Source organism: Malaclemys terrapin, chromosome 16, assembly GCF_027887155.1.
Source record: "Malaclemys terrapin pileata isolate rMalTer1 chromosome 16, rMalTer1.hap1, whole genome shotgun sequence".
In the NCBI taxonomy this organism is placed as follows: Eukaryota; Metazoa; Chordata; order Testudines; family Emydidae; genus Malaclemys; species Malaclemys terrapin.
The window spans coordinates 26336688-26352665 of NC_071520.1; the positions used below are offsets into that span (position 1 = coordinate 26336688).

General features: G+C 43.4%; 1 protein-coding gene across 2 annotated transcripts in view; it reads right to left on the reverse strand.

The window, feature by feature from the left end:
• The window catches only part of CAMKK2 (calcium/calmodulin dependent protein kinase kinase 2), a 47460-nt gene that overhangs the window by 18748 nt on the left and 12734 nt on the right, over positions 1-15978 (reverse strand). For both annotated transcript variants that reach the window (XM_054006508.1, XM_054006507.1), the window contains exons 2-9: positions 13105-13338; positions 12764-12843; positions 9308-9355; positions 8616-8669; positions 7734-7785; positions 6657-6790; positions 4425-4461; positions 562-583 (exon numbers count right to left, since the gene is read on the reverse strand). In XM_054006508.1, the coding sequence (XP_053862483.1) occupies positions 562-583; positions 4425-4461; positions 6657-6790; positions 7734-7785; positions 8616-8669; positions 9308-9355; positions 12764-12843; positions 13105-13282 (605 nt within the window). In that variant the 5' untranslated portion in view covers positions 13283-13338. The remainder of the gene's footprint in view (positions 1-561; positions 584-4424; positions 4462-6656; positions 6791-7733; positions 7786-8615; positions 8670-9307; positions 9356-12763; positions 12844-13104; positions 13339-15978) is intronic.

A 15978-nucleotide genomic window follows, 5' to 3' on the forward strand; every position in this document is an offset into this window, starting at 1 on the left:
AGCCTACCTTACTTTAACTTGCACCTCTCCAAACTCCTTGGCATGTCAATTATAACAAATTAGACTCCCTTATTGATCAGTAAGGAGTATACATAGGTTCAGGGGCATCTGGGTCTCAGAGCACATCTACACTACAGGGGCTACAGCAGCACAGCTGCAATGCCATAGTGTAGACACTTCCTACGTCGACTGAAAGTTTTTTTTCTATCAGTGTAGGTAATACACCACCATGAGCCGTGATACTTCGGTCCACGGAAGACTTCTTCTGTCAACCTAACCACATCTACAATGGTGGGGGTAAAGGTTGGCTTAACTACAGTGTTCGGGGGGTGAGAATTTTTCACACCTCTGCGTAACATAGCTAGGACGATCTAAATTGTAAGTTGCAGACCAGGACATAGGGAGACCTACTTTTAACACCTTCCACATCACCAGTGTAAGGAATTTGGCCCACTGTATGCACTATTTCAACCAAACTACACTCACACACATTGCTTATGAAATACATTTGCTTCAATATTCTCTAAGTTTGTAGACCTAATAACAAGGTTCAATACTTACCCTTGTTTTACCAGTTCAAACACTGAAACACAAAGGAGAAGGTGATTAATGACAGGCTGAAAGCTCTGCAAACAAGATCCCAGCAGAAAAGCAATTATTTCTATGACCAATTATGGAAATAATCAACAACATGAAACTGGCCGGGTGAAGTGAGTTCAGAATGTGGAAGAATCCCATGTGGTATTTTGTTTTTTAAAAATGTACATTTTTACATGACGTCGTCGCTGTATTTATCACAAAGATCTGTAGTTCATGCAGAAATTAGACTGACAATTCACGCCGCTACTTCAAAGAGCATATTACTATCTTCCTTGTTAATAATCTATGAACTAACATATTTGTTCAGTACTTCCGAATCATTATAGTTTATCAGGCTAAGAATCTTCTCACTATGACCCTGATTCTCCATTTCTTACATACCAAGTATTGAGTGTGCAGAGAATGCAGAACGAGGGTCTAAGGACACTTTATCTCTTTGACCCGAATACTGTGCTCCATCATCAGTTAAGTAAGGTACAGAGCAAAATACGCACCATCAGGAAGGTTCCACCAGGGACCAAGTAAAAAGTTTCCCCCCAAAAAACGTTCATGGATTTAGCTTAAACAAACTGCGTATTTCTTCAACTGGGAAGGAGCCAGTAAGGGTCTATCTATACTGCAGCTGAGATGAGCCTCCCAGCCTGGGGAGACATATAGCGGGACTCTCACTGGCACACTAAAAATAGCAGGGTGGATATTGCAGCACCAGCCTGGGCCCAGACTAGCCACCCACGCTTGGAACCAGGGGCTCACCCAAACCTTCACTGGGGCTGCCACATCCACATAGACAAGCCCCACTAGCACAAGTGTGTCTACCCATTTGCTCCCCGCTGCAGTGTAGAGATCCCCTTAGTTCCTCTGCTAAATAATGCAGATCTTACACCTTCTGTGATGTTATATTTTGAAACCAAGTAAATCACGTTTTTGTGCCTAAGCTGAATGTGGAAAACACACGTCCCTTGTACAAAACGGAGAAGTGAATATATTCAATTATTTGTACGTTCACAGATACACATTCAGGCCCTGATCCGGCCACGTTCATGCGGAGTAAGTACTCAGAGTTGCTGCACTGAGGTTTATGGGACTAAACAGGGAGTAAGGTCCTGCATAGCATGAGAAAGGATGACAAATGTGCCCCTTCGTTAACATGTGTTTTCCAGGCACAACAGCTGTTAGCCCTGGAAAACCTGGCCCCCAGGGGGCAGATTAAATTAATAGAAATAAGGCAGATTCACAATGAGACCAATATGCTAATGAACTCACATGATGATTTTAAAAAAGTCATAGTAGCAAGAACGGTGATTGGAACATTGGTCTTAATTGGTCATTGTCTTGGCCTTTGTTCATCCCCTTTGTTATTGCAGATGGGCATTTGTATTGAAATTCTCAATTTTTAAGGGTAGTTTTGAGCAATATTAAGCAACATATATCAGGGAACATTCTCAAGGCTGATTAGTTCCCTTAAACTGGTCTATTTTAGGGAACAAACTGCTAAACAATTCTAGAGAGACGGGGGAAAAAAGGTAGAGGCTGTGCTAATCAGTGAGCTCTTACAGGCTTTGCTGACATGACTCCCCAGATCTCTGTAAATAGTTTGCTCTTTACAGTCATTACTGCCTAAAAACCCCCCCAAAAATCTACAACTCCCACCAGGAGCTAACTTCAACAGCTCTGAAAGGAGCTAAAATTAGGGTACGAGAAGGAAACTCCCCGCCTCCAAAAACCCACCATCTGACAATAAGGAAATGTTGCATTTCCATAGTATTTTCAACCCAGAGTCTCAGCATGCTCTGCAACCATTTATTGTTTAAGTCGGTAAGTTCTGCCCCATTTTATAGCTGGGATAACTGAGGCACAGAAAAGTTAAGTGACTGGCCCAAAGTCACACAGTGAGTTAGTGGCAGAGCAACGTATGAAATCCAGGTCAGACTGTTGACACCCTGCTATAACTAACAGATAACACCACCCTTCAGTTCAATCCCAAATAGGGTTAAGCAAGAATGAAGCTGCAGGAAGAGGCGTCCATAATGAATATCCAGTTTACATCACAGTTTAATTTACTTCTATTGCACCTTTGATTCAAATCAATAGATGTCCAGCTAGTGCAGGGAGAGAATCTGAGTCTGGAAAGATATGCAATACATTAGTATGTGGGTCTGGTACTGGGCACTTTCAGAGTCAGGATACCAAATAAATGGGATCATTGGTCTGAGCAAATATGGCAATCCCTACAGTGCTATTCCTTGCACTACCACAAGCTTGTATGCTCTTGGGTAAGTCACTTTAAGAAAAAGGATGATGTTGGCACAAGACCAAAGGGGCCTGAACAAATTCAGGCTGGAAATTAGAAGGTTTCTAACTATCAGAGGAGGGAGGTTCTGGAACAGCCTCCCAATAGGAGTTGTGGGATCAAATAACTTAGCTAGATTTAAGAGAGCTGGACAAATTTATGAGTGGGATTGTATGATGGGATTGCTTGTGACTGTAGGGAGCAGGGCTTGGCAGTCCTACAGGTCCCATCCAGTTTGTGTCTTATGTTCCTAAAATCTCACGTTTCAGGGCTTCAGCCGGTCACCTGCAGGAGTCAGAAAGGGATTTTTATCCCCCAATTATTACCTGCTTTCCCCCCACCCAGGCCTCTTCCCTCTGAAGCATCTGAGATGGCTAAAGCTGGAGATGGGAAGGGGGGGTGAGTGCTCTGAGGTGGCATCAAGCATTCTTTCTCTCAAGTGCTTTGCTGGCTGCTTCTTGTTCACATGCTCAGGTCTAACTGATCGCCATGTGTGTGGTTGGGAGGCAGTTTTCCCTGAGGTCAGATAGGCAAAACACCCCCAAAGTCACTGCCATTCTCTGCAGCATGGGGGTGCAGGTCACATGCCAGGATCATCTTAGAATCTCTCACTTAATCAATTCCCTGCCACTGCAAAGAGCTCATACATCGGTGTAACTCAGTCCCTCCTATTCTTTGCCTGTGACATGCGATAATTTAGTTTCCTGGGAGCTGTAATGTTTGGTCTCATTTGGTTGTTAGGTTTAGTGTATGAGTGCAGGGAGGTGTTGATGGCCTCTGATATGCAGGAGGTCTGATTAGATGATCTCGTGGTCCCTTCTGGCCTTAAATTCAATGATTTACTGCTCCCCTGTGCCTCAGTTTCTCTCACTGTAAAATGGAGTTGGGAGAGGCAAGACAATGTAAGCACAACTCTTTGCAACCCTCGCTTGGCAGAACAGCTACGGAAACAAAATTCTTATTGAACTCTGCTCCTCTTTAACCTCAGTGGGAAGGGCAGGGGTTTCAACATTTGGGGAGAGAATGCAGATAAGACAGTCCCTCTTTCAAAAAAGGAACTACAGCTTATATAGCACTTGGGTGAGACGACAGGAGGATAGCAGTGAAGAGCATTACAGGTTACAGCTGGGCACCTGGCTCTGCAAAGTGTTCCCAGACATCTGTTTATAACCTAGTGCACTGCTGAGTATAGGCTGACCGGGTAAAGTCCTGTTTTATCTCTTTCTGAGCCCAGACGTTGGATCCCACATGTCTCTGTAATTAAAGGGGACCTGTTCCTCTGATATACCCATGCCATAAAAATTCTCACTGCTGTAAGCCCTATTCTATTACTTTAAGCAGCATAAAAGGAATCTCCATATTGATCAGCTACGTTGCTGGCATAACTCACTACCTCAATCCCCCCTGCAGACCATGGGAAATATTTTATACAGTCATCCAAAAGTTTGATCCACGCAAACAGAGATTGCATCCAAATATTGTCACTGTCATGTGGCATGCATAGTGGGGCAGAAGGGAAGAGTGACTTGTTTACCCATGTACAGATGGTCCTCGCTGGGGTCATCTAGCACCTGTCAACACAAGTTAGAAGGATAATAAAGTGACTGCACATGGATAAAAAGTATTCTATATTTCCACAGGTCCATATCACCCATCAGAAAATACCAAGAATAAATATACTGACAATAGGGACATGGTATCAGATATTTTAGGCCCCAAATGTATAGCTACGGTTTTATTTACATACACACACGCACGTGCGCACACACAATATAAATCTACATCCACTTAGGGTTTCATAGTTGTCCCAGTAGTGCATACCCTGATCACTCAGAACTTCTTGACAACATCAGGGACTGAACTCAGATGTTCCTGCTCTAAAAGCACAGGCCTCTAACATTTGACGTCAGGGAGAATTACTCCATTAGTTGTAAGCAGTACATGGCATATGACTCAGAAGTTCTGAATCTATTCAGAAGAGAACTATGATATGCACATCAGACACTGCATCCCTCTGTATGTGTATGTTTGTAGGATAGATAGATTTTAAATTTTTACACACACAGGTTAAATACGTAAGTTGTATACGTGGATTCATGGAGAAATAAAGCAAAATGTGTTTTGTCTGGTTGATACCAGTTTAATTATGTTTTAAACCTACACCCCTGATATACCCATGTCAGGTCAGCAGCTTCAATTTTAGAACTGGTACTTTTCTCAAAGCCATTTCCCTTTAGGAATTCCAGTTCCCAACATCTTAATTTAAAACAGACATTTTTGCTTTGCTAATCTCACTAGTTCCTTCCCTCAAGGGAAAAGATAAGAGGGGAAAAAATGTAGCTGTAACACAAAGGAAATAATACTTCTGGTATGTTTAAATATTTTATCTCACTTGCAAACCAGCAAATTTGAGTATGCATATTCATAGATCTTGATACTTTTTGCATGGTCAGTTTCATTAAGCTAATATGTTTCCTAGGAGACGAATGTGGAATCTAGCATTGGCATTATTCAAACTTTTCATAATTAATCTTTAAAGGATAAAGCATTAAAAGAACCAGAAGTGGGATTTAAAAAACAAAAACAAAAAAAGTCAGAGAAACCATCCAAGGGGATAGTGCAGACTGCGATTCCACAGCCGATGCTGAAAGAGCAAATTGGAGCATATGGATTATTCCTCAACTCAGAATGAAAAACCCCTGAGACGTAATTGGGCATATGGCTTTAGAGGACCATTTACACTCCCTCAGCATTACAATCAAATTGTGCTATCTGCAGGTTCTGTACACAGAGCCTGCAGGTTTCCTTCCACTGCTGAGTGCAGGGACCAAATCAAACAGACTCCTTTACTGAACTAGCTACAGGTAAGAATAAAAATGATTCTCTCTTTGAGCCCCATCCGGAAAGATCCTCAGCACACTCCGCTCCCCCTGAAGTTAATGCGTTCAAGATGCTCAGCAGTACACAGGAGGTATGCAGCACCTTGAAGCTTCAGGGCCTTTGTACAGGGGCTGATCCAGGAGTATAGAACGGGGCTGGGATTGACGGCACTTTATGCAGACAAGGAGAAGTTACACTTTTTGCTGCCTTCCTAGAGCAACAACAAAACAATCACTTCGAGCATACGTGATCTCTCGCACAGAACCCCTGGAAACACCTCTCCCCTCCTCCCCAAAATGGACTTGACCTTTTACATTTCCCCCAAAAATCTGATGGTTTTTGCAGTCAGTCACAAAAACCAACATTCTTCCAAAAAATCACCATTTTAAAATGGAGGAAAACAAGCATCTGATTCTGAGATATAGGAACCAGACCCCAATTCCATCTCGACTGGTACACAGAGATGCTCCTAGGTTACCATTTCTCTTTCAGATTGATGCATACTGAGTACCTTGCAGAACAGAGATCATTTTATTCCTGGTGTCCAAGCACGACTAGATTGCACATCCAGTGTGTGTGTGTCCACAAAACAGCTTACTGAAGCCCACAGAAAACCAATTGCACATGCATCCCTCCATGTAAATCTACAAACAGCATTGCTCGAGTCAAGCTAGACGCTTGAATGCTCTGAAGATTTATTATTATTTATTACTTATTTATTTTAAAGATGGACCTTCAACCACACTGGACAGATCAATATAGGAATGGCTTTCTGGATGACAAACGTCCTGCCTTTCAAGGAACACCCGTATTCTGTACTGAACGCCTTCAGACCCCTGCACACCCTAATATTGTAATTGCAAGTTAACATTTCAGCCAGTCTCACCTCCACCAGTTTCACTACATTAGGATGGTCCAGCTTTTTCAAGATGGCGATCTCTTGGTACACCTGTTCAATGGGCCCTTTTGGTTCCAAACAGCCTTCGGATGTGGCTTTGGCACCTCGAGGAGGTGGGCGGCCTGTTTAAAATGGTAAAGATACAGGAGGCAGATCGCACAAGACAAGTAATAAAAGCTGGCAGCTGATACATGTGGCTGAGCCAAGGTAGCACCTCATCAACAGTCACCGGATAAAAGGCCTGATCTTCAGCAGTGCAAAGATTTCCCCTCCCACTCCCCCCCTCCCACCCGCCCCGAGTTCTCTGGGCGTTGCAGGTATTGGGCACCTCTGAGGAGCATGCCATGATGCATGTATTTGAATAACCCTAGTGCACCACAAAATGCACTAACAAAAAGATCATTTAAAAGAGAGAAAGGCCAAATCATTGCTTAATACACATGGTCACTGATGACCTTACCAAGACAAATATCTACATTTAATCTCAATAGTGTTTGAGATACAGTCTATAGAAAAGCACAAAATGCAGCTGATCAAAATTCCCAACCCCCCCATTTTTGCAGGCAAGAACTTGTTTATTTTCTCTGATGAGTTTTTACATTTATGCCATCAGTCTCTGGCCCAAATTCCACTCTGACGCTTCTTCTTAGCATATGTGCAAAATGGCTCAGGTGGCACGTGACCAGGATTCATCACCGAATTTGGTCCACCGGTTGGATCATTAGCTAGGCACAGCACAATTAAGTGACTAGCCCAAAGTCACACAGGATGTCTGTCAGAGCCAGGAACAGAACCAAGATCTTCTGGTTCCCAGTCCACTGCCCTAACCCACAAATTAACCTTCCCTCTATCATTCCAGCCCTCGTCCCAAACCTCCAACATCAATATACACAAAATTCAGCACTGCCACAAAGCACTTTCCAACCAGGATATCTGCCTCATACACATACGATAATTCTGCTGTCAGAGACCGTGGGGCTATATGTTTCCCTACCCCACCATCTCTGCTGCTCAGCTGTAGATCTCACTAGTTCTCCACACATCAAACAGCCATTTGTCACTTACGTGGAAACCCTGCTTGTCTCATAAGCTTCTTTTTGGAAAGAACTTTCATTGCCTGCAATACAATTAATATGTAAATAGATTCTGTCACTGCTATTGCAAAGAACTCACATGTGTAGGTTGAAACCTCGCTCTTGGGGGCAGACGCTGGACCTCTGTGCAAAGTCAAATGGGCCTGGTGTAAGGGATGAGAAGGGAGCGCAAACCTCACAGGACAAAGAAGTGTTTTTGATCCATCTTCAGAAGCATTGGGGAGACATTGTTCTGCTCACATACAGCATCTTCGGGGGCAGCTCCCCCATGATATACCTGAGGGGGATCGCTTCCCCTCTCTTGTGTCTCCCAGGCTCTCCTCTCCCCACATCCCAGAACTTTCTCTCCTCCTTCCCCCAGGTTCTCAGCCCCCTTCTGGTCTCGCCACCAGGTTCGCCCACCTAAGATCTTGACTCCACACGGGCAGCATGGCCTTAAGGCAGGTCTTGCTCCTGCTTGGTGCCCTTGGGCCAGCTGAGAAACACTCCTCCCACACCTCATCAGCTAGCCACGCAGCACATTTTCTCCCCTCCAAGGCAAGTTGATGCAGGAGCCAGGGATGTGGAAGAAGATGCAGCTGGGTGAGGAGAACAGGGAGAGTCTCTAAGCTGCAGGATTCCTGCCTGCCAAACAAGGGAGGCAGCAACCTCTGGTAGTGCTGTTTGGTTGGTGCGTGCTATTAGATCTGGTGCCCAGCCCAGAAAAGCTAGAAAGGTGGGTGTCAGATCAGGGAGCTAGAGAGCAGGTTGGAATGCTCACAACTCCATCCAGAAGCTGGAGGGGAGGCAGATCCGCCCCTGCACCCAGCACTAGACTATGCTTCACCAGAGAATCTCTACTAACGATACTCACATAGTAGGTGTTGTCATCTTCATTGTACGCGAGCTTCACAACCCCATAGGAGCCCTAGAAAAATACACCAGCAGCCACAGGTTACTGCCTGGGGGTCGTCAGAGAAGCACATTAGCCACTGTGGCTCCCACTATGGGTGAAACATGAGGTCACTCTCTGGACTCCTTTGTAGGCCCTCAGATTCACAATGATTGTGGGGCTCCTCCCTCTGCTCCAGCACAGCCAAAAGGTGACCCCCAAGTTTGAGCTCAGCATGGCACAGAACACTGCCATTCATATTGCCCACTAACAATACAAACACAGTGGGTTTCAAGTGCTGTAGCCCCTCAGGCTCCAATGCAGGCAGGTCACCTGAAAGTCCTGATACACCAGTAGCCATCTTGGGGACATTCCTGAGCAGGAAATCACCACAGGTGCTGACCAATCTATTAAAAAACTCTGGTAGAGAGGTTAATAGCATGGAGCCAGATCACCCTTTTGCATGGGAAATTATACCTGCTGTGTTTCATTGGACTAGAAATTAACCTTTTAGCACAACTGAAAACAGCTGTAATTGCATAAAGTAGCAGGGGTGAGGACATTTAATGGAGTATACTTATGAAGGTGTGAGCTGACTTAGGATAAAAGAAATTAAATAGCCCCCCCGAAACTCCCAGCCTAATGCTCATATGCCAAATCTGTAAAGTATTCACCTTTCCAATTTCATCTTTCAATTTATATTGATTAAGCTGCACACAGTCCTACAAAGGGAGGAAAAAAAAGTTTGACATGAACCAGTGGCATAACAAAAACAATCACGTATTTATTTGCATTTTTTTTTTTTTGCACAGGAAGAAGAAATGCATTATTCATAAACAGAGCTCCAAAGAAGCTTGAGACATCAGAGCACCATTAGAGTCAATTAACTGGAGAGAGAAGAAAAAACAAAACAAAAACAAAAAAAACAATCCTGAAACAGTAACAACCTCTTAAATCACAGATGTAATGTTCTTTAGATTTACTCTGCAGATTACTGTATTTGTTAGGTAATGTAAATCCATTCAGATTGTAACTATAATGTTTGATTTCATTAGCAATAAATGACAGCCATTTGCCAAGATTGGGAATTTCTACACATGGCTAATTACTGACGTTCACATGATCATTCTCAATAAGAACCACTCACATGGAATAGGTATATAAAGATCAGTAGCTGAAATTAACAGGTTATAAACCTATCAGAGTGCACCAGGCCTTGTAAGCAGTGGAAAGTTTAGTCCTTAACTAACAGCTAGTGACTAACTTCCAAATACCTTTATTATGTTTAACACACTGTCCGGCAGACATTTACTGCCTGTTCTGTGTTAGAGACGACAGGTTCTGGGCATGCAATACAGTATATCTGCTCACTATTTCAGACAGTGGTTTTTTACATTCACATTTCCCATGCACTGGGCTGAAGATCAAGTCCATCCAGCTTTGAACATTGTTTCAAGCACCAATAAGCCCCTCATTTTGCTGTCTTTTTACCATAATTAACAACTAGTTAATTACACATGAAGAACTCAAACCAGTTACTGAGGCCATGTCTACATTACCACTTTTGTCGACATAACTTAGATTGCTCAGTGGTGTGAAAAAAAAAACCACACCCGAGCAACATAAGTTACACCAACAGAAGCATCGGTGTGGACAGTGTTATGTTGGCAGGAGAAGCTCTCCCGCCAACATAGCTACTGCCACTCCCTGGAGGTGGTTTTTATGATGTCAATGGGAGAACTCTCTCCCCCCAGCACAACGTGGCTACACGAGTGATCTTACAGCGGCACAACTGTATCGGTACAGGGCTGTACTGCGGTAAGCTTGCTAGTGTAGACATGGCCTTTGGAAATACCAATTCCTCAAGGGTTAACACTCCAATCTGAACCCTCCTATGAAATGCCTTCTTCTGGAAAAGCACACGAGGCACAATCATGCAAAGCACTGACTAATTTATTTAGGCCCAAGCCCCTGCTCCCATGAGCATCAATGGCAAAACTCCCACTTACTGCAATGTAGTTGGATGAGGCCTTTATTGACTTCACTAGGAGTGTCAGGATGATCAGCACCTTGCAGCATAACATGTTATCTTGTATTGTGAGCATTTGATTATTCTGGGTTATTGCTTTTCAGAACTGATGACTACACTTTGCTATTTCAAGTACCGGGGAAGGGCCCTGTGCCAGCCTTGAACGAGATATTGCTTAGGAAGATGTCTGTTTTTAAGCTAACTGACCACATGCCTTCCACCCACTGTATAAAACATGCACAGATTTATTGCTAGAAGATGAGTGTTATTAGCATAAATGCATTTTTCTTTCAAAATACATAATTAAGCAAGAATGGGCAGGAGGAATTAATTTCACCCACCTCTCTTTTTAATCAGCTGCTGTTGTCAGAGATCACAGAACTCTTTATACAGATTCCTAAAGTCTCTCTCATTTCCCCGCCCCTCCCCTTTATCCCTTCCCCCAATTTGTGGTACTGTTGGCTGTGATAAATTTTGCCAGGGTTCCATTCATATAGCCCCACACACACACAGACAGGGAAGAATCTCTGTTTGGGGGAGTTAGGGCAGGTACACAGGATTCTCCCCATGTTCAAGTTGCATAGAGAAACTCATGATGCACCAATGAGTTGCAAACCCCATAATAGCTGCTACATTCAGAGTGGTATGGTCTAGTGGTCCAAGCACAGGATTGGAAGCCAGGAACTCATGAGTTCTACTCAGAGCTGGGATCAATCCGCCCTAGAGTAGCACTTGGACAATTCACAACCTCCTAGCCCCCGTGACAGATATGGCAATTTCCTGCAATATCTTTGAGAGATCTTGCTATATTAAGTGTATGTATCATTGTGGGCCAAGGACTGTATGTAATTCCATGGGGATGAGTGACCACACATCATCCAGGAATTACGAACAATGGGGGGTGATTAGGCAAATTCACTCAGGTTCTAACACCTTCAAAGAAGTACCACCAGCTGCAGAGGCTGCAAACACTAGTCCAAACTGGATTCTCCAGAGACCAACAGACAAAGAAATGGCTTTTGGATAAATAGCCTGCTTTCTGATCCAGCAAATGGACAGGACCTTCTGTCCAAGGGTGGCCCCAAACCTTCCTGGGAAGGGTTGGAAGGACTTTAGGTGACTGTCCTCTGGTAAGCGTTAAGCATATGTATAGGAACTTTTTTTTTTTTAATGTTTTTTCTGTAATGCTTTCACCTTAAGAGTAAATGTGCTTGCTTATAAAGATCTGTGTGATAACTCTCAACTGCTGGCATGAGTAGCTGAACAGTACGTTGTTCGTAGCCATTGATGAGAAAGCAAAGCACAGATGCTGGCCTGTTTAGGCAGTCTGGCTTGCTGGGGACAGTGTAGGCAGGGAACTGTACAGCCTGGAACAACTCCAGTCAGGAGGGAGAGAGAGGGAAAAGCCTCAGTCAGGAGGTCTCCACCTAAAAGGGGTGAGGAGAGTGCACACACGGTGATCCATGGCTGCTTCCACTGAGGAAGCTTAAATAAGAACACCATGTTCGCCTCACCCAGAAGGTGAAGATAAACAGAGCATCAGATTACTTATCAATTAAACCGACCTCAGAACATTAAAAAGTGTTAACTTTTAAAAATTACTGTGCCCTGCTGAGTGACTGAATCCCAGCCAAGACTCTCAGTTAACTCAACATTGGTTATGTCTGTCATGGGTTACACAGGTCAAGCCCCTATTCTTTTGAACTTAGACAGGAAACTCATGCTCCAACCATACACAACACCCAGCCCCCACAGAAGCAGAGCTCTTCTGCAACTCCACTTCTTAGGGAGGTTAGGAGCTCCACAGGAGCAAATATTCAAGGACATCTGATTATATAATAAATTGAGGAATCCCCAAGACCTTTGGCTCATTAGGGCTGCACCCTATTCTGAATTTCCTTTAAAGTTCGTAAAATACTCTATCGAAAGAGGACCCCTCCATGAATAAGAGGTTGTGTCAAAAAGCAATAGGCTAAAAGCATCTTGAACCAATAAGACTGCAGAAATAGTAACTGGTCTATACTCAGGAAAGCCACACATAATCACAGAAATGCAAAATCTGTGCAAAACATTAAATTACATTGGATATATTTTTCCTTACCTGCAAACCAGTAATAGAAACTTTATTTGATTCCACTGTCGGCCTCCGGGGCAACCGAGGAGAAGAATGTGGAGATGTAACTGGAGAATAAGGGAGAGATGGGTAAATGGAACGTTCATTCACACCTGCATTGCTACTGGGTGACTGATCTTTCCTGTCGAGATAGTTTTTGACCTGAAAGATTCAGCTTGGCTTTTGGCTCCTTTGTCACCTCTGGGGGCCCCCTAGAGTGCCAGGAACACCCTCCCCTGCAAGACCCTGGCTATCAGACACCATTATCTCTTCACCGCAGTGTTCCACATGCTCATCTTCCTCTTGTCTGTCCTGTCCCCACTCCTCACCTGGGGCACCAGTCGAATCATACTCTGTCACCACAACAACAGACTCCATGCCCAAGTACTCAATGGTCAGTGACAACAAGCTACACAGATAGTCAGGTGCCTTCCTGCACTCGCTGCGTGGTTCATCGTAACAAACAGGTCTCTTGGCGGCAGGTCTGCTGGGAACACATGATGGCATGATGCACTGGCCGGCTTCATCCCAACTGATGGCATAGCTCCATCAGAGATAGTAATCTAAAGGCAGAAGGAATAGTTAGCAGCAACTTTGTAATGCCATACCTACTGGCCATGCATCGTTCACAGGCTTGTTTAAAGACAAGAGTTACTGTTAGCTGGATGTTTAAATGATCTAACAGTATTATTGCTGTTCGAATTATTATTATGAGGCTTTTATTTAATGTTGTTGATCCACTATTAGCACAACAGGGTAAAAGCTAAGACCAGGTATAAACATTTGGCTAGGATTCGCTCACATAACGGACTCCCAGAATGCAGAAAGAGAAATGTTTAGACAGTAATATTCCTTTTACTCTAACCTATATAAACAACCCTAAGCATCAGCATTAAGTTCTTTAAGAAAAGCCAGACACCCTAGCCTGATCCTATTGACGGTCAGGGGAATTGTATCATCAACTTCAATAGGGTCAGAATCAGGCCCTCTGCTCTCAGATGCATAGATGCAACTACAATGAATATCAATGGGCATTACTGTATTTTTTTTTTTTGTATTCCACTAGTACCCAATGGTCCAATCAGGATCATGCCCTCTTGTGCAAGGCAATGGAGAAAAGACAGTCCCTTCCCAGAAGGTTTTACGGTCCTGAGAGTAGTCAGTATCTTCAAAGACAGGCCTTTATCTGGACAAGGGCCCTGACTCCGAAATCTGGTCTGGGTAGGCAGAACTCTGCACCTGTCTAGGACAACATTGAAGCCAAAGGGACAACACATGGGCATAAAGACCTGATTGCAGGATTTGGACCTAAAAAAATAACCAATCAACCACATTATTTTAGCTTATCCTCTATCCATTGTTTGCTTTCTATATTTTCCCATTTTAGTTTTTTTTTAATTAGATTTATGAACCATGGAAATGACTGCGAAATTAACTTTGTTAAAAAAAGACAATACAATTGTCAAGTCTCTATAGCTCTGATGCATTAGAGACAGTTCCATACAGTTATTTCTTTGAAAACCATCAAGGTGAAATTAAGCAGTGGAATCTTTGTTTGTCCAATGTGGATTGCTGTAAAAACCCGTGAATGACCCAAGTGTCATCTGGACGAGACAGCATTTCCCAGTTGCCAGAAACAACTTGGCTGAGATAATAGGCTGGGAGTTTTATTTTAGCAAGTCTGGAATACACAGGCAGAAAGATTATTGCTTTTCCCCCTGCAACACAATTTTATTTTTAATTTCTAGGTTGACAAGTTGCCACCAGTAAAAAAACACCACCACAAACAATGATTTATTTATTTATTTTTGCCATGTTGTTCCAACACCTCAATAAGGTGGCTGCTTAAAATTAGATCCACTTGTCTAAAATTAAAATTTCCATTATGCTGTGCCCTCTGGCATAGCTGCTCTGAATCAATATAGTAGAAATTACATGTCAAATATAAAAAAAAAACAAGCACTCTCTTTCCCTCTTAAAGTCTTTATCATTGCATAATTGCCATTTCAAACACAGAATCGTCTGCATAAATGAGACCATTTTCTCTGAAGCTGGAATGGTCCACTGACAAAACTATGCTGCTTTCTTTGGCACATCACAGTTTACTGCTTGCAGATTAACAGACAGAGAAGAAAAAGGAATTAAAATACAGTGAAAGATACAAATAAGACCAGTTCTTAGCAGAAAGGGTAAATTATTTAAGAAGTGATAGATTCTTCCCCCCCAATAGATTCATCTGTCCCTTACTGTTCAAAAAAGTTGGGACGCCTAATACTCCGGGAACACTAGATAGGATTTTTTTCTCTCCGACAGGAAGTCTGTTATTGATGTGCGCTAGCTAGGACGCTGTGCTATTTGGCTTGGAGCAAAGCTGCTTGCATCTATCTATTTTGCAAATGTGTTCCTGGACCCCTGTTCTCAGCCAAGAAGCCTCCAGGTTTAGCAGCTGCTCCATTAAGTTCAGGTCGTTGATGTGGATTGGGGGCCCATTGGTCCTCCATGGTATGGCGGGGGGAGGGCAAAGAAGCCACTGAAATTAAAGATTGAAACGTTAACCATTCGTGAAGAAGATTGCATTGGACCCAGCACGGCAGCAAGATGGTCCTTTCCATTGCACATAGAGCCTGACTTCAATGGATACTTCATCTGATCTTTTCCACTGAGCCTTCATTTTTGCAGTTGCCAGGGAAAGGCATGAATGAAGCACACACCCAAATCTGCATGTGCAAAATTAAAGGCAAGGTTTGAAAAATCATAAAACTACATAAAACTTCCTTGGAACTTCAGAGTGCTCAGCATCTTGAGAGTCCAATCCTGCTGCTACTGAAGTCATTGTCAAAATAAATTCCCATCAAGTTCACGGGGAGCTGGCCCAGGCCTTATATGTTGGGTGGGAGCATTCCTGCTGCTGCCAGCAAATCCATGGAACAAAACTGATTAGAAGGAGAGCAGCTGCACTAGTAAATGATACTGGACTTGTGAATCCATTAGAACTGCACAGCACAAGTGCATTTTAATGCACTCCCTAGAGTGGTGCATTAAGAAAACTGAAAAGCAAACAAGCAAAGAGAGCAGATGGCTCTTAAAGGCTGGTTTCCATTTGCTGTAGGTTCTTTTAGGATCCACGCCAGCTTGCAGAGATAAATAGCTTTCCCATTAACCGGGAACCATTGCCAAAGCGCTGCGCCCTGCACCCCCACCAT